General features: G+C 49.7%; 1 protein-coding gene across 2 annotated transcripts; it reads left to right on the plus strand.

Annotated features, from left to right (window-relative positions):
• On the plus strand, nucleotides 1–23,741 carry TTF1 (transcription termination factor 1). Of its 2 annotated transcripts, XM_045771079.2 has the most exons (11): nucleotides 1–60; nucleotides 3,347–4,377; nucleotides 5,685–5,911; nucleotides 7,182–7,367; nucleotides 8,507–8,585; nucleotides 11,850–11,980; nucleotides 14,038–14,272; nucleotides 16,223–16,312; nucleotides 17,436–17,501; nucleotides 20,744–20,829; nucleotides 21,741–23,741. In XM_045771079.2, the coding sequence occupies exons 2-11, from the start codon at nucleotides 3,365–3,367 to the stop codon at nucleotides 21,920–21,922; spliced, it is 2,295 nt and encodes a 764-aa protein (XP_045627035.2). In that variant the 5' UTR covers nucleotides 1–60; nucleotides 3,347–3,364; the 3' UTR covers nucleotides 21,923–23,741. The 2 variants fall into 2 exon arrangements, 1 of the variants encoding a protein (XP_045627035.2); XR_006775133.2 differs by lacking the exons at nucleotides 20,744–20,829; nucleotides 21,741–23,741 and having other exon boundaries at nucleotides 14,038–14,265.
• Nucleotides 23,742–26,119: the final 2,378 nt, after the last annotated feature.

Raw genomic sequence — 26,119 nt, forward strand, 5'->3', positions numbered from 1 at the left:
CTTCCGTTTCCACCACGGCGGCATTTCCGGATTGGAAAAAAGGTGGCGGCCCTTTGGGCGGTAGGTTGAAAGCGCTTTTCGGCTTTTCGGTTGTTGGGGTTTTTTGATACGCGTGTGGAGTCCAGCGGTGGGTGGTGGTGTTTTCGCCTCGCAGAGGCCGCCTTTGGCCGAGGTCTCCTGGGCGGAGGTGGCGCCGCGGCCGGCCCACGGGAGCCGAGCTTGGGTCTTGGTCAGGAGAGGATCGAGAGTCGGGCACCGGCCGGTGCGGTCTTTCTCGGCCCCGGAGCGCCCGCCGCAGAGCAGGGTGTCTGCCGCACCCCACAAGCGGCGAGAGGCCCGGGACCAGGCTTGGCCACATCCCGGCCGGGCGGGAAGTGGCGTGTTCCCAGTCGGTGGGCACAGGTGTTTGTGCCCGGATGTGTCGAGCACGCGGGAGCCTTTGGGAGTCAGACGGACAAGATGCCAGCCCTTGGGAGGCCGATCGTGTCCCAGCGGCGCGGAGTGCCAGAGAGCAACTGCGTCCCGGGAGCCGGGACCCAGGCAGGCTTTTAGAGAGAGGCCTTCTTGAGGAAGTGACTTTCGGACTTAGACCAGTTAACGCGGAGAAAGGTAACTCGCAGGAAGGAGCATCACCAGCAGAACAAGTTGCTTCTGAAAAAGTCCTTGAGAATGAAAAAGAACGTGTGTGTTCTAGGAACTGAACACAGAGTGTCTGAAACCCAGAGAGAAATGTTAAGTGGAGAGGTAGGCATGGACCGGACTAGATCATGAAGGGCATGGTAGGTCTGTAAGGATTCGGGATTTGATCTTAAGAATGACAAAGAAACCATAAAAAAGTCTTGATGGGGCAGGGTGCCTGGGTGGCTCAGTCAGTTTAGCCTCAGACTCTTGGTTTCAGCTCAGGTCGTGATCTCAGGATCCTGAAATCGAGCCACGGGTTGGGCTCGGTGTTCAGCACGGAGTCTGCTTGAGATTCTCTCTCCCTCTGCCCCTCCCACTCATGCTCGCTCTCTCTGTCTCTAAAACTAAATAAATAAGTCTTAAAGGAAAAAAAGTTTTGGTGGGGAGCAACTATATATTTATTTTTTTTTTAAGATTTATTTATTTATTCAACAGAGATAGAGACAGCCAGCGAGAGAGGGAACACAAGCAGGGGCAGTGGGAGAGTAAGAAGCAGGCTCATAGCGGAGGAGCCTGATGTGGGGCTCGATCCCAGAACGCCGGGATCACGCCCTGAGCCGAAGGCAGACGCTTAACCGCTATGCCACCCAGGCGCCCCAGCAACTATATATTTAAAAGGTTGTGCTGAGTTCCAGAGACCAGAGGGAGAAGCTTAAAAGGTATTGAAAGAAAGAGAAGGAGGGTGGAGACAGGAAGGAAAAAGAATATTTAAAGAAATTATTTGCTTTCTTCATTGTTATTAAGAAGTCCTGAAAGATGGGCCAGCAAAGTGATGCTTGAATTTAGTGGCTTGGAGGTCGTAGACACTCTTCCTGGAGCAGTCTCAGCAGAGTAGGGGGGGGTGGAAGCTACAAAGTAGTGGGTTCAGAAGTGGGTAGAAGGTGAGGAATTGGAGAGAGCACATTCTGTCTTAAGAATTTGTGCTTTGCACCTGCTTGTGTTCCCTCTCTCGCTGGCTGTCTCTATCTCTGTCGAATAAATAAACAAAATCTTTAAAAAAAGAAAAAAGGGGGGGCACCTGGGTGGCACAGCGGTTAAGCATCTGCCTTCGGCTCAGGGTGTGACCCCTGCATTATGGGATCGAGCCCCACATCAGGCTCCTCCACTATGAACCTGCTTCTTCCTCTCCCACTCCCCCTGCTTGTGTTCCCTCTCTCGCTGGCTGTCTCTATCTCTGTAGAATAAATAAATTAAATCTTTTAAAAAAAAAAAAAGAATTTGTGTTTTGCAGGGGAGGAAGGAGAATAGCTAGAGGGGACTTCAGGGTGAGAGGATGGTTGCATCTTTGTTTTTTGTTTTTGTTTTGTTTTTTTTTTTTTAAGTTAGGAGAGGCTAAAGATTGTTGGAGAGTTGCTGCAGAAGGGAGAAGCTGAAGATAAGGGGGAGGGGGAGGGTCCCTAACTTCTCGTGGGTGGTGAAGAAGATTTGAGAATTGTGTGGCTGGAGGGAAGAGTATGAAAGAACACGTGGATTTATGCCCACAAGCCAGATCCCCAGCCCCAGGATCTCCCCTTCAGTGGAGGCACGTAGAGCTTTTGTTGAGGCCTTTCTCCCTGTCACTCAAAGATGCGTGGAAACATCTCTGATGGAATTCCAGAACGTAAGGATTCTTGAGGTGGAAGCACACAGGGCAACAAGACTGACAAACTGCCTTCTTTCTTGGAGTTTACCTTCTTAGCAGAGGCGACGGACATTAAATGGCTAGTTAAATAATTGTTCATTTTTTAAAGTACAATTTGGGCTCAGTGCTACAAAGGGGAAGTACAGTTTGCTATGAAAGTATATCATCTTGGAACGCACCGAGCCCAAGGGGCCAAGGAATGCTTTCTCTTTCTCCTCTTTCTCCTCCTTTGTAAATACTTATACATTTATATCCTCCAGTCTCTTGTTTTTAAACAGATGAAAGCAATCTGTACCCTTTTTCTTCCTCTTGCTTTTTAAGTGAACTATTTCAAGCATTCAGATAAGTGTAAATAAAAATATAACAAACACCCCTGTACTCGTTACCCCAATTAATAAAAGAAATAAAAGATGTACAGAAGAGAAACTGGCTCTATACTTATCCCTGATCCCTGCATTTGCTAATTACAATCCCCATGCCTATAATTTTATGACTGTCTATTCAGAAAAGATACATAAAATTGTGTGTTTTAAACTTAATATGCATTGTATCATAATGTATCACTTTAGTTCGGGAAAGCTTTCCTAAAGAAATGATACTCAAGCCAAGCTCTGAAGGATGAAAGGAGGCAGGAGGGAGAGAGGGTGGAAAGGCAGCAGAAATTTCTAGAAAGAGGGAATTGTATGCTGTAAGACCTTGAGCCAAGGAAAGGATTGTGTCATGTTTGAGGAACCCAGAAAAAGGCATTGTGTGGCTAGAGCACAGAGGTGGACAGGAGAGGTACAAGACGAGCCTGGAGGGGGACAAGGCCCTGATCGTGCTGGGCACTGTTCTCCATTAACTTTTTTACCGTACCTTAAAGGCGGCGGGACCAGACAGCAAATTACAGTGAGCCTCCTGTGCGTTTAGAAACACTAAATTTATAACCATGACTCCAGCCTTGTCATTTGTCACCCAATCTCATTTTTCTGTGATTTTTTTTTTTTTTTTTCTCCTGAGGTTGATGTTTAAAATGCCTTGCCAAAATAAACCGTTGTTGTCAAGTTTCCCCACAGGAACAGAATGGAAGGAGAATCGAGCAGCCTGGAAATTCACACGCCAGTTTTTGACAAGAAAAAGAAAAAGTACTCAGTATATAAGGAAGGACAACTAAGGCACCTCCACGAAAGTGTCAGAGACCCCCCCCCGGCCAGCGAGCAGTCTCACGTAACCAAGAGTAAGAAAAAAAGAAAGGATTGCCAGCGTCTTCTTCCTCCCCCTTTGAAAAAGTCAGAAGTGTGTGATGAGACGGAAAAGGCCACTTCTGTCCCCAAAAAGAATAAAAAGAAAAGACACAGGGCTTCGGGGGTGGATGAGGAAACAGGTGTGGTGTATGTCCTGGTGGATAAAGAAAATATCGAGAACAAACCGAAGAATTTTAGGAGGAATGTCGATGTCGTGTATGTTGATGTGAGCCAGGAACAGACGCCAACAAAAGAGCCTGAAGCAGACGAACCACATTCAGTTCCTAAGTCACATAAACACGAGTCGGGAGAGCTGCGTCATAAAGGCAGGGAGAGGAAGAGTAGAAAACATCGGAGGAGCGTGGGCTCCTGGGGCACCGAGCAAGAGAGCCCGCGTGCAAGCCTCGCCCTGCCCGAGTCGGAAGCACAGGAGCAGAAAACCCAGCTTTCTCTGGGCCCCGGAGACGGAATCACACAGCAACCAGTATCGGCCGATAAAAAAAAGTCTAAGAAAAAAAAGAGGAAAATTGCACATGACCAGGAACTTGAGGCATTGCCGGGGCCTGAGAGTCTCGAGAACGCATACTCTGAAGGACGGCAAGGGGTCGGCGAGGTCGGGACCGCAGAAGGCAGTAGGGAAGCCGGCCGGGTGAAGAAGAAGTCAAAGAAAAGAAAGCGAAGGTCTTCTGTTGAAAGTCCCGTAGGGCCTGAGGGTGACTTTTCTGTGCCCGCTGCGAGCTTTGAGGACACCCAGTCTGATTCACTGGAAGGTAGTGGTGCCCTGATTGAAGAAAGTGCGAAACCCCGGCCGCAGGAGGGGAAAACGCAGGCCTGTTTGGAAGAGGTGCAGAGGTAACGTGGCAGTGCCGTGTCTGTGTGTATGTCTTCCGCGTGAATTCTGCCTGTGGCCTCTTAATCCAGCACACGGGTAGCGTGTCAGAAATCAGAAGGACTGTCAGATGTACAGAACCATGCATACATGTGACCGAGTAACTTGGCAGGAAGCTTCCTTTCTTCATGTATTAAGTAAGGCAGTTAGATCAGATTTTTACTAAGAACTATTCCAGCCCTGAGATTCTATGAATAAGTTTAAAAGGGCATTTTAAGACCCCCAAATTATCTTTCTTCGTCTATATGCATATACCTAGAAGAAAGGATTACATAACTTAGAATTTCTACAGAACAGGAAAAACCGTGAATTCGGGTTCTCCCTAATAAAAAAAAATTTAGACGTCGTTATTTATATAATTATTGTGGAAGTCAACTGTCTGATAAAATAAACACAGCATTCTTTTTTTTTTCTTAATATAGCAGTTTTTAAAACCATTTTATCTCAGTTCCTAGGACTTGGGACAGAGTTTTCTCCCCATTTTTACTCAATGGCTTGCTTTTTTTTTTTTTTTTTTTTTTTTACATATGTTAGGTTGTCCTGGCCTGAAATAGTTTCACCAAGAAGTTCTTTGGGAGAGGATGCCACTTCAGGGGGTATCGATAAGAGGGGCCCACTCACCTGGTCTCATCAGGGGTAATGCTGCTGTGAGGCAGGCATATTGAGGGCTGTGGTTTTGAACGTGTACTGGGCTGTGGGCCCTGTGAAAGCAGCTGACCCTTTGCTCAGACAAATACAATTTTTTTTTTTTCTGATTTCCTGCCTGAGTGGTTAGCTGGTAGGATTGACCACAGTTGGGGGATTCGGACGTCTGGTGGAGAGTTTAGGGATGAATTAATGACAGATGCATAGAAGATTAAGCAAAGGGAAAATGTGGCTATTGTCACGTGCAGCGTGGACCCTGAATGGTGATTTAATTGGTGGCCGCTGTCACAAAATTGAAATCCCGGGGTGGGGTGTGGGTTGGAAGAGGGCTTAGCTCATAGGAAGTCAGTATCTAAAACCAGCCAAGTTGAGAAGTAGTGACACAAGAAGTAACACGTGCTGGAAATCGGGCTGCCGGCCGCCCAAGTCCCTTGTAGACTGTGTCTGCACGTACGCCTATGTTAGGTTACCTCAGGGAGGCCACGCGCTCTTCACAGACCGAATCAGCCCCAGCGTCCCTCCTGGATGAACACCGGCCCTCGTCCAAGTGAGGATCGTTTTAAGAAAAGAATGGGAAAGCCACCGAGGCTTTGGTTAACGTGAGTCAACCCAATTTCCCCCGCAGGTTCGAACCTACAAATGAAGAGGAAAGCCATTTGGAATTGGCCAGAGATCCTGAGACAAAATATTTATCGGAAGACTCCAGAGATTCGGGTGACTCGGATGTGGATTTGGACTCGGCTGTGAGGCAGCTCCAAGAGTTCATCCCGGACATCAGGGAAAGGGCCGCCACCACAATCAAGCGGATGTACCGGGACGACTTGGGGCGCTTTAAGGAATTCAAAGCGCAGGGTGAGCTGGGGGCACTTCAGTATTTATCGAACTTTCCCGTCTCCCTCACGAGCCGCTACCTTAGTTCCGTGAACGCTGCAGATTTCTAGATTCACAGGAAGCGTCATCCCGTAGGCGCTTCCAGCTTCTCCTCCTTCCAGAATTGGTGTCTGAGCCATAAAATTAGCAAAATGTAGGGCCCTGGTTTTGCTCTTCTCCGCCTAGCTTCTGGTAGGGGAGGCATGGAAGGAAAGGAGGAGAGGGAGGCTAAGTGGCCGAGCCCTTGGGGAGGATGCAGAAATAAAGGGAAATGAAAACAGTCGGTATTGTCAACTTGATGAGCCGAAGCTTCTTTCCCCCGAGGTATTAAGTGGAGGCTGAGCCGGTTGTAGTAGCCATGGTTTCACCCGAGACCCAGCATGGTCTCCTTCTTGATTTCCCTATGTTATAAGAACCTCCCAGAAAGCTTATGTAATTGAAAAGTAAACTACACATTTAAGGCTGTGGCTACAGAAGAGCGATATTTACCGAGGGGCTGTGTGCTGCCCAGTACCTCTGGTCCCTGCAAAAAGTCAAATGGGGGAGCCTTAGGGAGTGAAGCATGGCGAAGAGATTAGTTTTAAAAAATAGCCAAATTAAGGAAGAAAAATATAATTTATAGAGCAGTATCTCTAGAATGGTCCCCGTGTATTTTCCGTAGAAGTGTTTATGCGTATATATTTTATAAAAGATATTCTTTAAGTAAGTCTGAGAATAGAAAAACATAGTATGTAAGATCCTCAGTACATAATAAAACTCGGTTGCTCTGAGTTACAAGGCGAACTAGAATGTAAAGCAGCCGCCCCTGCTACCCCCACCCCCCATATGTATGCGTAGAGAATATATGTGAATATTCGAGTTCTTGCCAATTCACACCCCTGCCTTGGGGGGAGGAGCAAGGCAGAAGAGATTAAAGGGGAGGTTTCTTTTAAATGTTTATTTCCATACTGCTTGAATTTTTAATGAACATATATTCCTTCTTAGTATAAAAAACTACTTTCAAAAGTTGATTGATAAATGGGGAAGGTCACTTTGGAGGGGGGTGACCAGGGAAGACATTGGGAGGAAGTGAGGTCCACAGCGGGGGTGGGGGGTGCACAGCAGGGGAGCTAAGGTCAGGGGCACGGCTGGGGCTGGTCCCAGCAGGGGAGAGCTGGCGGGCCACTGTCTTGTCACTGTTGAAGACCAGGTGGCAGGTTTGCTTTTCTTCCTTGTTGACAATGCGTACTTTTTCTCCCCACCCAAATCCTAGGTGTCGCTATTAGATTTGGCAAGTTTTCTGTAAAGGAGAACAAGCAGTTAGAGAAAAACGTGCAAGAATTTCTGTCCCTGACAGGAATCGAGAACGCAGACAAACTGCTGTACACGGACAGATACCCAGAGGAGAAATCCACCATCACCGACTTAAAAAGAAAATATGCATTTCGATTGCACATTGGTAAGTTCAAAGCTGTTTACTCTTTTACCATCCACAGCCTTCCAACCCTAGACGGAGAAGCCACGGTAAGCATTCAGACAGCGCTGGCCCCGTTCAGCGCACGCGGTGGATGCGCGCCCTGCGGCTGCTGGGATTCCTACTGCCAGCCTGTACTTTCGGGGCTTTGGGATGCGTTCTTGTCTTCCATGTGTAGTGCGTGTACAGATTTTATAAGAAGTGCCGTGATCGGCTTCTAGCCTTCCTACTTGGTAATAAGTATCGTTTTGGTTTCTGTTTATTTATTCTTCATCATGTTGTTCTGCGTATGCTGCACAAAGCACGTTGTTTTTGGTTTTTTTTTAAGATTTTATGTGTTTGTTTGTTTGTTTATTAGAGAGGGAGCACAGGGGGAGGGCCAGAGGAAGAGAGAATCTCAAACAGACTCTGTGCTGAGCACAGAGCCCAAAGCCGGGCTCGATCTCACGACCCTGAGATCATGACATGAGCTGAAATCAAGAGTCGGACATTCGACCGACTGCACCACCCAAAACACATTCTTACGTGCACCAGGGTCTTCTAAGTTGTCCAAATACAGCCTTATCTGAGCTTTGTCACCGGAACCCTCCTCCTGCAGCCGTACTCGGAAAGTGAGCATGTCATGAAGCAACACGGGATCGGACTGAAAAAATTCCGTGAATTTAAAGAGGATGGTTCCTTAGGTATTCTCTGGCGTGCACAAGGGGAAACAGGCTAGGGGGCCCCTGTCGAAGGGCTCTTTCATCCTTAGAGTGAGGAAGCACACCCAGCTTGCTCATTTAGAAAGCTCTTCCGGTAATCTGACAGAGAACTGTTTGCGTGTGTCCCCCACCACAGCATCCTTTCCTCTCGATTCAAATTTTGTTAACATTACTTTGCTTTATAAGGGCCTTTCCCTTGAATTTAGTAGACCGGAAGCTGGAGCCTTGACGTATGAAGTGCATCGTTTTCAGAGCTCTCCAGGGAAACTGGGGATCTTGTGCGGGATGTATGAAATCCCAGCCTTGACACAGGGTCCAGGGCGGTGGTGTTCACAGGAGCCAGGCTGGGTTCCCTTTGCAGTTGTGACTCCCTTTCAGGCCATGCCCTGTGGGCCCCTCTGACTGCCTTTTTTCTGACTTTAGGAAAGGGCATCGCCCGGCCCTGGAAACTCGTTTACTATCGAGCAAAGAAGATGTTTGATGTCAACAATTACAAAGGCAGGTAAGAAAAAGTCTTAGCAGCTTGAGACAGAAGTGTCTCTGGTCTTTGCTGATAGTATAAAACAGAGCGTCCATGACAGGTGAGACGTAAAACACCGAGAAGATGTTTTGTGTGGGAAAGTAGACTGTCTCTGTTGTCAGCCGTACGTCTTCAAAGCCCATTTCGGTTTCTGCCTCTTGGGTGAACGTTTGTGATCTTCCCCTTTCTGAATCCTTGGCTTTTCTTTATACTTTCCTTAGCCCTCAGCGTGCTTTGCGTCTCTTACGTTACTCATGAAGTTTTCTTCGCTCTGTGCTGATTTGTGAGCTCCGTATGTACCCAAACGTTCCTTTTCTTTTGTTTTTCTTTTTTTAAGTTTTTATTTATTTGAGAAAGAGACACACAGGTAGTGACAGAGATAGCGAGAGAGCACAAGTGGGGAGGAGAGGGAGAAGCAGACTCCCAGCTGAACAGGGAGCCTGCCATGGGGCTCGATCCTAGGACCCTGACTGAGATCATGTCCCGAGCCGAAGGCAGACGCTTCACCAGCTGAGCCACCTGGGCGCCTGTCAGACGTTCCTTTTCAATGCGATGTTCCCTTCAGCGCTCAGCCCAATTCTTTGGGTTTCCAGTGACTATTTGAAGGTGGGGAAAGCACTAACAGGAGGTCACACAGGAGCGGGTCAGTAGTGACAATGCGGAGTGTCCTGTGGTGATGGTCATTGTCCCTTTTCCCCCAAGCACGATACCCAATTATATTCTGTCCCCAACATTCCAGATTAAAACCAGTGTTGATGGGGTGTCGGCTGTGGGTGAGCCCTCTGCTCCAGACCAACCAGCAGCTCAGCTACTCGACTCACCCTGGGAGGCAGATTGAGTAAATCTGACAGGGCCAGGTGCCTTCCGGTTAGCTGCGTGATCGTAAACCAACACCTATGTGTTCTCTGACCTCCAAGCACTGATAGGACCTTGCTTTCTTAACTTTTGACCAAAAGAAATAAACCCTCCGCAGAGGAAAAGGTTGCCCGCAGACTGATACGCACCCTCCCCTTTGTCCCAAGCCCGGGGTTGGGCATCTGGGCAGACTCGAAGGAAATTCACTAAAGATGACTCATTAAGGGGGGACTGGAAAGAATGCTTTTGGCAAATGAATGGTGGCGGCTGAGATGACATTTTTCTCCCAGAAGCGTGGGAATGAAAGATTGAGAATAAGACAAGTTTGTCGTTCCAATGAGGAAGTTCCTGCATTCTTCTGCACCACGTGATTTGTATGTGGTAACCATTTGCCCTTGGGATATTTTTTCTAACTTAAGGGGTTCTTAACTGAAAAAAACCACAGAAAGCCAAAAATCAAAAGAATTTTGAGGCTCTGGGGGACTTCAGAGTTCAGCACACCTGTTTCCTCGTTTTTATGCGCTCACTTTCTCGCTGATGTCCTCCTTTGTGTAGCTTCCAGGGTACCTCTAAGTTGTTTTAAATCTCAGAAAGTGGGGCGCCTGGTGGCTCAGTCAGTTAAGCTTCTGCCTTCAGCTCAGGTCATGATCCCGGGGTCCTGGGATCGAGTCCCGCGTCAGACTCCTTGCTCGGCGGAGAGCCTGCTTCTCCCTCTGCCTGCTGCTTTCCCTGTTCATGTGTGCACTCGCTTTCTCTGACAAATAAATAAAATATTATAGATAAATACATAATCTCAGAAAGACCCTGATCGCCTTGAGAAGGAAACCGCTAGAAAGCAGGATTCTTAGCAGTGAAGGATTGCAGGCCTCTACTTACCACTCTCTGCATTCGTAGACGACTTTCTGAGCACGCTCGGCTCTTACTGTTGGAAGTGATTCTGGATCACGGTCATCAGCAACGGTTACCACGTTACTGGGGCTTCTCTTGTGTTGAGTTAGTGGTAACAGAAACCACCATACCCCTACCCCGTATTAAGGAATTCTAGGATGCCCTTAGGATTGCTTTCCCTTCACTTGAATACTTGTGTTTGTTTGTTTATTTATTTATTTATTTATTTATTTAAAGATTTTATTTATTTATTTGACAGAGAGAGAGGAGACAGCCAGCGAGAGAGGGAACACAAGCAGGGGGAGTGGGAGAGGAAGAAGCAGGCTCCCAGTGGAGGAGCCTGATATGGGGCTCGATCCCAGGGCTCCGGGATCACGCCCTGAGCCAAAGGCAGACGCCTAATGACTGAGCCACCCAGGTGCCCCGAACACTTGTGTTTAATCTCCAAATCCACTTATAGTGGTTTTTTTGGTCCTTTTCTTTAGTATATTTGTTTTTATGTGGGGTGAACGCACCGTACATTCCTTGAATAATTGCACATTTGTGTGAAGTCATTTGTCACGTATTTCTTCAATGTCGTCTGTCAAGCACTGCGGATACCATGGTGTAGGAAACCAACAGGGCCCCAGCCTTTGTAGGATGTCCCCTCCAGAGCCGGGCTGTCCATCACGGTGGCCACCAGCTTCACGGGGCCGGGGAGCCCTTGAAATACACTTAGTCCAAGCTGAGAGGCACCGTAATAGTGACGAACAGGCAGGAGTTAGAAGGGAAGAATGTAAAATATTAATACTTTCAGATCCTGATTGCCTGTTGAGATGGTTGTATTTTTAATATAGTGGGTTAAGTCAAATATTTTATTAAGTTCATTCAAAGGAAATAAAATTCATTTTCACGTGACCACTACAAGGTTTAGATGACATGTATGGCTCATATTACACTGTTGGACGGTGCTGGTCTAGAGGCAGAGATGGGTTAATGAGGGGACCCCTCGGTGTCCCAACTGCCCGTCTGGGGGCGGGGGTGCAGTGAAAGGGGCAGAGCTTTCTCTGGGGGAGAGCAGCAGGGGACAGGACGCTCGGGTATCGGAGGAGCCTCGCTGACGATGGGCCACCAGCAGGGTTTCCAGGAGCCGTCCAGGCGGGTGGAAGAAGGTCATTTCCACCCCAGCACGGAGGCTCTGAGGGGAAAGAGGCCTAGAAGAAGGCCAGTGGGGCTGAGCTGTAGGGAGCACCGGGCTCTGTAGGCACGTGGAGGAGTTGGGTGTTTTGTGCTTGCAGCACAAAGCCTTTTGGGGTTTGGATGGGGAATAACGTGATTTGCTCTGGCCCTTGGCCTGGGACTGCAGTGACTGATTCATAAGATGACCACAGCTTAGACGCCAGGACAGGAAGTGATGGGAGCACCCTGCCCGGCAGCTTTTCCCAGGACCACGGTGAACTGCAATGAAAGTACAGTTTTTAATCTTGTGTTTAATTGAGAATTGTAACACGTTTTCCCTTTCAGGTATAGCAAAGGAGACACAGAGAAGTTAAAGATATACCATTCCCTGCATGGAAACGACTGGAAAAAGATCGGCGAGATGGTGGCTCGAAGCAGCCTTTCCGTTGCCCTGAAGTTCTCCCAGATCAGCAGTCGTAAGTGGTGGTCTCTGGTGCCCCCTGGGTGAGCGGATGAGCCCCCTGCCCCCCGCTGCAGGCCTCCTTGCCAACCCGTCTTCCGAGAGAGCTGTCACATTTTAAGCCATTCTCTGTACTGATTCATTGCATTTCCTCCTGCGTGTTTCTGAAACCACATGGCCTTCATTCACAAGACCAATTTCGGCCACATCTGAGGTCTTTCGCTTTCAGCGCAGCTCTCAACCAGCCTGACCCATACCCTAGAAAGCAGGTGGGGAGCAGAGCCTGGGTGGAGGAGGTTCCCCCCCACCAGAGGGCAGCAGAGGCTGCGGAGAGCCGGGGTGCAGTTCAATCAGCCCGTTAGGCGGGAACTTTTCTAAAACCTCCTGTGTCTTTTTCTCCTTTTTCCTAAGAAGGAAGATTTTCTTGGGTATATTCTTTGCATTATAGAATCCCCAGTTGCTTCAAGAAGACAGCTCGCAGGCAATGTTACTGTCAGCACAGAGGCGATGTGCTAGGTCACGTGACAGAGCAGCACGTGGGGCAGAGCAGCAGGCGTCCGTGGCCCTGGCGTGACTGGGAGCCAAGCCTTTTGTGCTCCCACATCCAGCCACTGGCGCCTTGCAAGGACTCAGTGTGGCCAGTTCTTCCAGTTTCCAACAAGTAAAGCAAAAGTCTACATTTGGGGGGGGGGGTGTGTGTGTGTGTGTAATCTAGATATTTTTTGTTCCTCTGGAACTCTCTGAGTTTTAAATATTCATCTAAATTGTTGAGAAAAAGTAACGACACCACTCTATGGGCCAAACCAAAGATATTTGTAGGTTCCCGGTTTGAGGCCTCTTCCTTAGCCTGACCGTGACCCTCTAGACGAGGACAGTGACCCCCAGATGGTTTGATGCCCTCTTCGGAGGCCAGCTTGAGGTTCAGGTGCCTTTGTCATCATGGCCAGAGGTCCCATTGCAGCTCAGTGCCACAGTGGGAGTTCCTGGGGAGAGTTACGGCCGCAACGTGAAGTCGTTCAGTTATTTTGTCCCCATTAAATGTTTGAGAACTCCAGTTTCACACAGGAGACATTACTCTCAGAAGCAAGAACAACAACATTTTGAAGTTACAAAACATAACATTGCTTTAAGAAGGGACTTGTCTGGCGTTGGTTCTTCTTTTTTTTTTTTTTTAAGATTTCTTTATTTGAGAGAGAGTGGATGTGCAAGCACGAGCCGGGGCGGGGGGGTGGCGGACAGGGGGAGAGACTATCCAAGCAAACTACCGCTGACTGTGGAGCCTGATGTAGGGCTCGATCTCGAGAGCCATGAGATCAGGACCTGAGCCAAATCCAAGAGTGGATTCTTAACCACCTGAGCCACCCAGGGGCCCCTGGCATTGGTTCTTACGAAGAAGTGGTTCCGTTTTAATTTGCATGTAGCTGTGTTTGATGGTTGTATGTCTGCGTAATCAAGGTGTTGCCCTCTGTCTTCTGGTTTATTTTTTCTTTTTCTCTTTTAAGGGTTTATTTTTTTAGAGAGAAAGAGAGAGAGTGCATGGACAAATGTAGGGGGAGGAGCAGAGGGAGAGGGAGAGAGAGAATCTCAGGCAGATGCCACGCTCAGCGCAGAGTCCGACGTAGGACTGGATTTCTTGATCCTGAGATCATGACCTGAGCCAAAATCATGAGTCAGACGCTTAACCAACTGAGCCACCCAGGCGCCCCTTAAGACTTTATTTTTTAGAGCGGATTTGGGTTCACAATAAAATTGAAAGGGAGGTACAGAGATTTCCCATAGGCACCCTGCCCCCACACGCTCACGGTCTCTGCCATTATCAACATCTCCCCCCCCCCCCGCCCCGCCTCGCCGCAGAGTGGGGCCTTTGTTACAGTCCGTGGCCCTACACTGGCACATCGTCATCTTCTGGGGTCCATAGTTCAGTGAAGTTAGGGCTCACCCTCGGTGGTATATGTGCTGTGGGTCTGGACAAGTGTGTAGTGACGTGTATCCATCATTGTCGTTTTGTTTTTAATATTGTCCTTGAAAACAAACAGGTAAGCAACTCTGAGATCATTCCTTTTGTGTCTATAGCAAGAAATCATGGTGCTTGGAGTAAGACGGAAACCCAGAAACTTATCAAGGCCGTCGAAGAAGTGATTCTAAAGAAAATGTCTCCCCACGAGTTAAAAGAGGTGGATTCTAAACTCCAAGAAAACCCTGAAGGCTGCCTGTCTATTGTTAGGGAAAAACTCTACAAGGGCATATCTTGGGTAGAAGTCGAAGCCAAAGTAGAAACCAGAAATTGGATGCAGTGTAAAAGTAAGTGGTAAGTTTTAAGGTTTCTTCTACACACTTCAACAAGATACTTCCCTCCCCCTCCCCGCACCACGCACACGGCCGGAGTGGGTAGGTGAGTGGGGTCAGTAAGGGGACCTGTGTAAGCACCGTGTGCACAGCCTTCCGTGTCAAGAGTGATCATCTCTGGCCAGACGTTCCAACCACTTCAGTATCGACATCCGATCGCAGGTAGCACCTAAGTGACCCTGATTCATCCTGTGGTTTCCTCCAAAGGAACTTGAACCTCTTTAATACCAAGTATTGATTTGGTTTTTCCACTGACTTTTGGTTTCTTCCCTCTGTCCCTTGCTAAGTCTTTGGTAAAACAAGACAGTTCTCTCTTTGCAGCATAAAACACACCCACACAGAACTCCCGTCGGGGAGAGAGATGACAAGCACAGTGACGTGCACGAGCTTGCCACGAGCCCGGCTTGTCCGAGGGCCCCTCTGTCCCCCCTAACGTGAGGAGGCCGTGCTCACCATAGAACTTGAGACACGCTAGTCACACAGCAGCATTTTCAGGCCTGATCTTGCCTGATGTGGCTTTTCCAAGCCCTGGAGGGTCTCTGCGCTGGGTGCTAGCTGCTGCAGGACCCCTTGGAGCCGTGGTCCTGCAGCGCATGACCCACACCTCGTGCGCAAAGGGAGTGCGGTCATGGTCAGTGTCAAGTAAGAGTGAGCTCTAGGGTGGGTATATTTGGTATTGAAAGCAGACGCCTGAATTGCACCATTTATTGTTGCCGTAGAATTCTGCTGTAGAATTACCGGTTTATTTTCGTAGAAGACGACGCGCAGGGACACACACTCCACGGAACAGATCGTGTTCTGGGGGATGGAGGACCCGGAGTCCTTTCTAGCTCTGCAGTTTAGACTAAACGAAGGGGTGTGTTTCAAGCATCAGTTGGAGGATGATAGATCAGTGTGTAAAAAGGGAGACGCTGCAGGGCGGCCATGCTTCCGGACCAGTAGAATTAGGATAACGTGTAAGAGAGGCTGCTTTTTAACTTGAAGAGAAAAGCAAGAAACTTAAAACCTGAACGTAGATTTCCTTCAATTGAAATGACCGCAGGTGATACACCTTGTTTTTTTAGAGAGATTGATTTATTAGAGCTAGAGCATGCGAGCGAGAGTGTGGGGGGGCGGGGGCAGAGGGAGAGTGGGAGAGAGTCCAAAGCAGACTCCTTCCTGAGCTTGGTCTCACGACCCTGAGATCACGACTTGAGCCGAAACCAGGAGTCGGATGCTTGCCCCACCCGACCGCACCCCACGGGCGCCCCAGAGGCTGCGTCTGGAACGAACACAGTCGGCTGCTGGTACGACCAGCGGCAGCCTCAGCTGTGTGTCGTGGGTCCCCCTCACCCAGAATGTAACAGCGAGCGATCTGTCCATCAGATCGTGACAAACTGCTATTTGAGATGAGTAGCTAAAAAATATTTTTAGCTGGGGTGCTGCTCTCACTAGGAGCTCCGGTCACCCTTCCCTTCAGCCATCAGCTGTGGGCCTCAGAGGAATCATAGCAAGTCTCCCTTGGTGTTCTGACAGCTGGGGACAGTCACAACAGCAGTGTCCCTCTTTTCTAAACAATCAGGAATAGAGTTTACAGTTTTGTTTAGCACCCGCTAAAGGGCTCATTCTCTTCTCCTTTTTGTAACTTCATGTTATGGAAATTTCATAGCACACACAAATTTAGAACTCCTTGTATCCCTCATCCAATTTTAATAGCCATCAACTTTCTATCGCTTTATGTATCATTTCCCACTTAAAAAAAAAAAATCAGCACACTCTCCGTGCTGGTTAATGTCAGCAGAGATGAATCACACAAGTTAGAAACTAGTTCTCAGTAGGAGTGACGTAGGTGAGAAAAGTGCAGGAAATCGCAGTGCACACTGTACCCCTGAAAGTCTTAAAGTACGTTATTTGTTTGTTTCTTTTAACACAGGACGGAAATCCTAACCAAGAGGATGACGAATGGTCGGGATGTGTACCGCGGAGTTAATGCTCTGCAGGCCAAAATCAACCTCATCGAAAGGTAGAGAAATAGCGATGCTGTTGGAATTCTGTCTCTCTCCGGCCCAAGAGTAGCCACGCAGCATCGGAATCTGTGGTGGCGTTGCTAAGGCTGGGATCCGTCTTTCAGCGCTCCCTAGCCGTATGGCCCGGGGGCGTTTCCTACCTCTGTAGGCCTTGGTGTGTGCTCTCAAATGAGGACCTTCATAATAGTACCCGCCACTTGGTGTTACTGGGAGGAGAAATGAAATAACGGAGTGATTTTCGTCTTTGAAAGTTTGTGCGTGGGTAGAAGTGATTTCTGTCCACGGGAAGTGGAGGAAAATAGTTCAGGCTGAGCCCTGCCGCTCTCCAGCACGCCTTCTTTGGCGTCGCTGTTGCCTGCTCTTTGGTGTTGTCTTTGGTTCCTGGTCCACGGAGAGTCCTCCCCCGGCTGAGGGCAGGGGGGCGCGGGCCTGTTTGACAAAGCCTGCGAGGCTTGCGGGCTGGGCTCGTGTCGAATGAGTCACAGCAAAAAGCAGAGGAAACCTGGGATTCTGGCCACCCTGTCGGCTTCGTCTTCCCGCTCGCTGTCCTGAGCCCTGCTTGAAGTTCCGCACGCTGGGCCTGGCTCGTGGTGCCTCCAGCTGTCTTCCCCCAGACGCACAACACACACTAGCAGACGGGGGCGGCCGTCTTGTCCAGCAGGCCTGGGCTCGGTGTTGGCAGCCCCCGTTAGTCATGAAAGCTCGAGCCGGTGACTCGGGCCCTCAGCACCGTTTCCTCTTCTGTAGACCGGAGGTACGCCCCCGACCTCAGTAGGCGTGAGGGTCTAAACACAGCTCTGTCCCACGTACCGAGTGCTGCTGAGCTCACGCACCGTTACTGTGTGTCTGCGTCGCTGTTGACTGTGGGAAAGCACCACGGTTTGGTGGGAGGTGCAAAGGGCCCAGAAGGAGGAGGGATGGCTTTTCTTGTCAGGCCTCACTCAGCTCACTGAATGACCTTGGGCTGACCCGGGGCTGGCATGCCAACCCCGCTGGGCCTGAGGGAGCTGGGACGGGGCTGAACATGCTGGTGCCCCGAGCTTTTCACGTGTCTGAGGGCGAGCAGGCGTCCGTCGTGCTGATCGTGCTTGAAAACTTCGTGTTTATTTTTTCTCGTAGATTGTACGAGGTCAACGTGGAGGACACCAACGAGATAGACTGGGAAGACCTTGCTAGCGCCATAGGGTAAGGCTGTGAATTCAGCGTGAGGCGGATTAAAAGGGAAGATGTGGCCTCACGAGTGACTGAGATGCGACGGGTTCGAGTGTAGACTGTCTTGTGCGTGTGTGTATTTGCAGCGTCCGCGCCGGGTGCTGTGGGCCCGTCGGAGCCTCTGTCCACCCCACCCTCACCGAAGACACGTAGGAAGGGTGAGCGAAGTGCGTGCAGTCTCCTGAGAGCTCCCGGAGCTAACAAGTTGAACGACCAGTAGAGACCCCAGATACTTCTTTCCCCAAATCATATATTCTCCAGTTTGCCCCGTTTGCTCACCATCCACCCTCCCTCTCCCGCTCCCGTTTCCAAGGGAGTAAAGTGGTCTCCCTTAGCCACCTGAGGGGCAGTGGTGGGCAGCGTGCCGTAAACAAGAACGGCATCCTGCAGAGTCACAGTACGTGACCAGATCCAGACGTCAGACGCCGGTACGGCACTCTGCTCTCGAACACAGCTCGTGTTCGGATTTCCCCGCTCATCATGTCCCAGGAATGTGCACTTTTTTTTAAATGATTGTATTTATATATTTGTCAGAGAGAGAGAGAGAGAGAGAGCACAGGTGGGGCAGAGGGAGAGGGAGAAGCAGGCTCCCCACTGAGCAGGGAGCCTGATGCGGAACTCGGTCCCAGGACCCCGGGATCCTGACCTGAGCCGAAGGCAGACGCTTCCCCGACTGAGCCGCCCCGGCGTCTCATCCTTGATAGCATTTCCCCCCGATTTACCATCCAGTCCAGCTCCGCACACTGAACTGTCTCCTCAGTGACATTGTCAGTAAAGCTCTTCTGCCTTTGTCTCTGATGCCGTTGAAAACGTGGGCAGGCCCAGGCCGGTTGTTTGGAGAACGGGCCTCTGTCGGGATTTGCCTGGTGCCTCCCCGCGTTCGGGTCTTGTACTTTAGGCAGGGATGTGACGTGGGTGACGCTGCATCGTGAGGCCCTTGATTCTGATTTTGATCCTTTGGTGGCATGTGTCGCGTTCCCCGCTGCGGGAAGTACCAGTCGTTCTCTTGGGCTTAGGAAGGGGCCGTGGGAGATATTTGGAGAGCACGTAAAGATCCTGTTCCTCTTCAAGCTTCCCTCGGTACTTTCACTGCGGGGTCATTTGCATCTCTCATCTGCGGGGTGAGGCTGAACTTGCCTCCCTCCTTCTGCCTTTGCCGAGAGCCTTTGTTGTACAGCGTCCTTACATTCTGGATCCCTCCCTGCCACCGAAGGCCGAGGCCACGGCTCTCGGTAGGTGAATTTATTGCTCGCAAAGCACAGTCCCTGTAAGCAGAGCAGATCACTGAGGGCTGTGGGGTGCGGGGATTGGGGGGCTGTCAGAAGCAGGGGTGTTACGGGTTGTTTGGCCTTTAGTTTTGGAAGGGTGGACAGTGGGGCAGGGCAGCTGCGGCCTGGCTGACTTTCAGAAGTGTGACGCTGTCCTTGATGCATGAGGAAGGGTTTAAACTAGTTCTGGTGGTTACTTGCACCTCGGGATCATGGACGAAGAACAAAGAGCAATCAGTTTGGTTTTTGTAACTTGGAGAATGGGAAGTTTGTCCTGACCCAGACATGCTCATGGTTCCAGACCCTTCCCTTTTCCAGTTGACCTGAGTGAGAGGTGGGGCACCCACTGCTCAGAATCGTGGGTCCCTGCGAGGTGAGGATGGCAGGCGCTTTGAAAGAGGGGATCTTGCTCTGGACCCACTAACTCCCTTCTCGAGAGGCAGCCATGGCTACGAAGCCCTCCCTTTGTAACAGCATACCACTTTTTGAAAAATTGGATTCTTCCAATAAGTTTTTGTGTATTTTGTGATGTTGCTTCAGATCACAGGTTCTTAAATTAAAATGGGCTTTTAATGGCTTTAAGTAAAATTATATATTTAAGAAGAGGCTGTTTCACTTAAGATTAATAAATCTCATAAAACAGAGATGATGGCATCTAGTCAGATACTGTTTGAAATAATACGTGGTCAAGTTTTAATAATTAAAACAGTGAAAAATGATAAATTTTAAAGTTCAGTCTCTTCGGAGTCTTAAAGCCTCCCTTGTGAATTATTTAGGCAGGATGTAAAGAAAGTGTGTCCGCCTAATGAGTTGTAATGCCTACTTGGTTTGAAAATGTCCAGATCCATTATTGTGACTTCTCCAAGCTTGGGTCTGCGGCGTGCCCCATGGGGCGCACGGCGCTGCGGGGAGAGAGAAGGTGTGGGGGCCTTAGAACTTGGCCTTGGCGGTCGGCCCGACCTGGCGTGGACTCCTGGTACTCATTATTTAGCCATCCTTGGGCAAGTTGTTCCGAACTTGTGTCTGAGCCTCGGTTCCTTCATCTACAAAATGGTTTAATAGGACCGTAACGAGGACCAAGGAGATGGCGCGTGGAGGACACGTAGCCTAGTGCGGGGACACAGCGCGTGCCCAGCTAGTGGTTGCCGTGAGGAAGAACTCAGTAAGAGTAAACGTAGTCACACTGACTGTTTTAACTACTAGGTTAACTATTGAAGCAAAGAAGTCATGATTTTATAGTCTAAGAAAAAGTAGCCAGGAAGTGAATTTCACTTTAAAAAAAAACAATAAGATTTGGTTGTTTCTGTCCTGCTTACTGTGAATTGAAAATGTATTTGAAAGTATGTTTGGTGATTTGAAAATCACGAAAACATCGTAAGCATCTACTTTTTTCAGCTTTGCAAAATAAAAAATCAGAGGCCGTCTGCCTTTGGATTGTGACAAATACGCGTTTATTCCAAGTGTAGTGGTGAAGAGTGTAGGATTTGGGGTTGGACCACCCGGTTGAAGTCTGAGCGCTACCCCTTGTGAGCCATAAGCTCTTGGGCTGCTTCTCTGCGCCTCAGTTTCCCCGTCTCCAGAACGAGACGCGAGTAGTCGTTCTTCGTAGAGCAGCTGTGTGGCTTGTCTGTGGCTGGACGGGAAGCTCTTGGGTGGGGCCAAGTGCAAGGTGAGCGTCAGCCTATGTCAGTTTCATAATTTAGGCAGGACCTGTCTTGTTTTCGCTTGCTTTCTTTTGTGTGTGTTCTTTTTACCCAAATGAACAACACCTTTTTCGTATGTGTCTTATTTTTGTCACACGTTTGTGGACGTGATGGTTTCCTGTTCAGAATTAAGGAAGTCACTGAAGTCTGTAGAGTCCCCTGAATCCGCGTACTTCGTACACAATAGTGACGTGACCGGTTTTTAAACGGAATGTAACTTTTTTTTATCTTTTCCTTTCTAAAGTGATGTTCCTCCGTCTTACGTTCAAACTAAATTTTATAAGCTGAAAGCTACCTGTGTTCCCTTTTGGCAGAAGAAGACTTTCCCAGGTCAGTATTTCTAATGTTTAGATAGTTAAGAACACAGCAGGTGATGCCACATGCTGGGAGTAGGACCCTGGGCACGTGACTCAACTTCTGGGAGTCTCGGCTGCTTCGGTGGTAAAAGGGAGAAAGTGTCCATGCTCGTCCCCACCTGACAGGACTTGCCGAAGCTCTCAACGAGATAATAGATGAGTCGTGGTCAGCAGGGTGTTCGGTGCGTGGCCAGTGCTCGGGAAATAACTGAGTGCTCCTGGATCGCCGTCGTGTGCACACGTGCTGACATGCACACACCACGCCACACGCATGCACGCACACGGTTCCAGAATAAACCTGAGATGCCCGGTTGCTTCTCTACAGCCTTCTGTGGGTGGTTTCGGTGTCCCCAAACTTAGATCGTCAGAGTCCTCTGGGGAACTTGTCAAACACATACATACGGGGCCTCGTCCCATACTTACCGAATCCTAACCTTCAGGCTGCGTCCGAAGGCTAGATTTTCTCTAACAGGCTTACGGGAGAGCCTCAAGCGGCCTGCCCAGCAGCGGCGTTCAGGAACACGGGTTCGGGTGGCGGCTCTGCCCTGGGGTGTGTGAGGACTACTTTGGGCACTCACTCAGCAGGTGGCACTACCTGGCTTTGAATCCTGGCTGCTTTTGTCCCTACAAATTCCGTGACCTTGGCCGTGATTCGTAACGTCTCCCTGCCTCGGTTTCCTCGTTTGAAGAATGGGCTGACAGTAGTGCGTGCCTCCTAGGATTTTGAGGGGACTGGCAGAGTGACTGTAAGAAAACCAGTTAGAACAGGACCACACACACAGTAACGGCACCAGCAGCGGGCCACCCGCATCCGTGCCCTCTACCCTTTGACCTTGCGAAGGAGGCTTGGACAAATAATGTCAAAATCTCGTTTCTTTTCTTTAGAGATTATAGACTACCTTTACGAGACCACCCTGCCTCTGCTTAAGGAAAAGTTAGAGAAGAAGATGGAGAAAACGGGGACCGAAATCCAGAGTCCCGCCGCACCCAGGCAGGTCTTCCTGTTCAGAGACATCTTTTATCGTGACGACGACAGTGAGGGAGAAGACGGGGAGGAGAAGAGTTAGGGGATGGCGCTGTGGCTTGCCCGCCTCTCCCGGTTTGGTCGTATTCCTGTGCCTGGGGCAGGGAAGCTGCTTTCAGTCCTGATGTGTAGTGGAGAAGGGGCCATGGCCACGGGAAGGGGGCGACTGCGATTCTTCGCACCGTGGACCCTCCCAGAGTGAGTGCCACGTTCAGACGCCAGTGTGTCTGCGCGCAAAGAAAGAGCGCGTCAGAGTCGATTTGCTACCACTGGACCACTGAAAATAAGCACAACTAGCGGGTTTTATAGGACAACAGTATCCCAAGTCCATCTCGTCGCGGCAGAGGGTGGAGTCACGTCCCTGAACATTTCACTGTGTGGATTTCACCGCGCACACTCCCCTAAAACGGGAACGCTGACAGTTTTCGTAAGACATGCCTGTGGTTTGCTTTGTTTTCCGTTGTGATTCTGTGTTCCCGGTGTATGTGAGTTCTAGGTCAGCATCAGCAAGGGGGGTGTGGGTCTGCTGGTCTTGCACACGGGCTTCCATTTGCACACACCTGCCTCAGGGTGCGGCTCTCATCTTCCTGAGGGAGTCAGGTGTTCGTATGTATTTTGCATACAGGATGCGTTCTCAGAGCCAGTCACTGAATTCATGTGGTGTTCCAACTGGAAAAAAAAAATCCAAAACAGAACACCCAGCAGTCTCTTCCAGCGCTTCCAGAAAATCTGGCTCCGTTAGCTTCGTGGAAAGATGCCGTGTGGGTCTGAGGCACAGCTCACACCTCACGGAATTTCAAGGATAACTTACATGTCGGGCTATTCTGTCAAGTCAGGAAAGCAAAACCACTCTAGGTGTTTCAAACGGAAGGATTTAATGTAGGGATTTGGGTTACAAAATTGTTAAACAGGGTTGAGGGCGCACATGGGAAGGCTGACTTCCCGAGCCCTGGGTCACAGAGGGGAGGGGCTTGCAGCGCCCTGTGGCTCATGCTGACGTGCCCCCACCCCCCCACTGCTGCCTCCCTCCTGCCTTTCAACCTCTCCCGAGTGCCTCCCTTGGGCCGCCCCTCAGCAGAGCCCTGCTGGCGAGGGGAATGAGCTTTCCAGGCTTCTGGCCACCCCTGAACATGGAAGGTGTGGGTGAGCACCGTCCCATGCAGCCATGTCACCATCTGTGCCAAGACGGAATTCCACCGTCTCCTGAGTGTTTTCTCTGATGTCTCTTATCTCACATCATGATGTGTGTGCTGTCAGCTAATTCATCCACAAAGCTAGATCTTCTTCCAAAGCTGCCATACGTGGAGGACGAATACAGAGACAAGTCTAGAAGGCTGGTCACCAGTATATCCCCAGCACCTGTCCCAGCGTGGCACGTGTAAGAGACACTCAGTAAATATTTTTTATCAGGCATTTTATCTTCAGTCATCTCCTATCTGTCAAGCGTCCCCATGCTGATGGCAATGAAAGCTCCTTTTGGAGGACAATCCGGTGAAATACATCAAAGCCTTAAGAATGTATGTATTTTATGATCCAGCAGTTTCACTTACGGAGATAAAGCAGTTTCACTTTTCAGAAATAAAAGAACTCATGTATAAGAATGGCCCATGTATAACTTGAAAAACAGATAAAAATGTAAATGTTCCTTAATGGAAATCTGTTAAATTATGGCATATTCCTAGAATGGGATATTGTCCAGTAATTAAAAATGATTATGATAGATTGGGTCAGCATAAAAAGAGGTAAACAATATTGTCAACTAAAATATTGCAGAAGAGTATATATTTTCAATTTTGTAAAAGTAAGAAAATAAAGGAAATGTTGTATACGTAGATTCATTAAAACACACGGGAGAATTTAAACCCAGAATGTCGACAGTGTTTCTCTCGGGCGGTGAGATTGTGGATTTACAGGGTAGAATTCTGGATTTGCAAGTGCCAGAAAATGGGACCCACATGGACCTAAAGAATCCAGGAACTCTAGACTGAAAGTCCAGAGGGAGCACTCGTTTTAAGTAAGGACTGACCCAGCTACTCGTCACCGGAGATGGGGTTTCTGGCAGATTCTCTGCTCCCCCTTTGCCATTCTCCACTTCATCCTCAGTCCACACACGGGGGCCCCTCCCATAGTCACATGCTTCGGCAGACCTGCTCCCCTTTCAGAGGAAGGAGAAAAGGTCTCTTCCAATTGCTCTTGCTTAAGGCCTGGGTTTTGCTCCGAGTGCCCAAATTGGAGCCTGTGCCCAGCTCTGAACCATCCCTGGAGCCAGGAAGACAGGCCTGTGTTCGGCCAGTCTGGGCTCACCTCGAGCTGGGATTCCTGGCGTGGCTGAGAGGGTAAATACCCCAGTGGGAAAATCAGGGTCCCCTTAGCAGAGGAGGCGAGGGGGACTCAGGAAGTGACCCAGATGGGTGTTGACAGTGGGCAATTTCTGTGCTGTCTATCGTGCCCAATAAACTTGCATACTTTTTGTAAAAGTTCTATTTTTGTAACTTTTTCTCATCAGTGTCTCCATGCCTCTCCCTGCAAAAAAAAAAAGCACTGTACAAATGTTAGCCTTTGCCAAACAAACACTGTTTCTACATATAAGGGTCCAGGAATATGGAAGGAAAAGAAGGGTAGGGTAGCAGACTGTGTATGTCAAATGCAGGTCCGGAGAAGAGAAGATGGTGCGGGGAAACCGTGAGTTGGCTCACGTCCGAGGAGGACAGGCAAAGAGAAGCGGCAGGCTTGCAAGAGAGGCGGCCTCAGCTCCACGAAGCAGAGGGCCGAGCCGTCAAGCGGACAGCCCCGATTTAGTCTGACGAGAGGGAGAGGTGTGTAGGGTCTGTACCTGGGGGGACGTGGAGGAGCAAGAGCAGACCCAGAGAGAGAAAGCTCAGCTGTCTCACAAGCAACAAGGCGGAGGAACAGATAGGATTGTTCTGGACAGTCTTGCCCGTGCTTGGTTCGAGTTCCCGTCCCAGTTCTGGTCATTCGCACTTTTCAGCAGGCACGCTGTTCCGTGGCTTCACTTCATTCGTGGACCTCATTCCCCAACAAAGAGGTCCAAGAGCGCAGCACAGAGGACGGAGAACATGAGTGTCACCATCAGACCAGGACCTCGATTCTCCCCCAGGCTACTGGCAGTTCCACAAGTGTTGACCACGCGCCCTGAGTCAGGCACTGCTAGGAGCTGAAGTCGCCAGAGGGACCGAGCGGACTTGCAGGCATCGAGAGCTTGCTGAACACCACGGCCGGTTCATCTCCTGAAATGCACGCCAGTCCTTATTCTCTGACCTCCTGGAACAGTGCATGCATCCACCAGCGGGCTCACAGCCTGACCAAGCGGTCACCCTCTGCTCTGCGTCCTCTCCCTTGGTGGCACTTCCCTGTTCAAGACACCAACCCTGGGTGAGCCCTTCCATCTGCCTCCTCCCTGCACCGAAGAGCTGACTATTTCTGGAAGAAGACCACACAGGTGGGCGCCTGGGGGGCTCAGTCGGTGAAGTGTCTGCCGTTGGCTCACGTCATGTTCCCAGGGTCCTGGGATCCAGCCCCATGTTGGGCTCCCTGCTCGGCTGGAAGCCTGCTTCTCCCTCTGCCTCTGCCCTCTCTCTTTCTCTACTAAATAAAATCTTTGGGGGAAAAAAAAAACCCACAACAGCTGGCTGGTTTCACTTTAATGACTGTCAACCTCAAACAGACACTGTCACCAGACGATCTACTTTGATTCTCTGATACATTTGCTGTTCTTCCCCCGCATCAGCCATTATGCCTTCAACCTTCCCACGCCCCTCTTCTGCCCTTTCCATGATCCGCTGAGCAAATTGAAGGCAGCGGATGTCAGCTCCCTCTTCCCCCCACCAACCAGGTGATCCTGCCTCGTCTACACTCGTTCCTCCTGCGGGAAGCCGTGCCCCGCGCCTGGGCCCCGCGGTCTGCCCCTTACACTGTCTCAGAGATTTTGATTGTTTGCTGATCCCTCTCCTAACTTGTCATTCTCTCCTGTTCTGGATCGTCATCCCCATAAACGTGCTCCCAAATCACCCATCTTTAAATATATACATCATATGTACGTATTCGTACAAGTGTGGAGTCAGGGCTTTCCTCTGTGCTCCTCCCACTGCACCCAGCGTCTAAACGTCCACGGTCCTCGGGACTGTTGGGGGCTCTCTCCGCATTCTCAGTGCCTTGGGAGAACCTCCTCATGCTGATGGATTCCAGTTCCGTGGTTACAGGTCTGATTCTCCCCTGAGCT

This window comes from Ursus americanus, chromosome 18, assembly GCF_024610735.1.
Source record: "Ursus americanus isolate L20-20 chromosome 18, mUrsAme1.1.p, whole genome shotgun sequence".
NCBI classification, from domain to species: Eukaryota; Metazoa; Chordata; class Mammalia; order Carnivora; family Ursidae; genus Ursus; species Ursus americanus.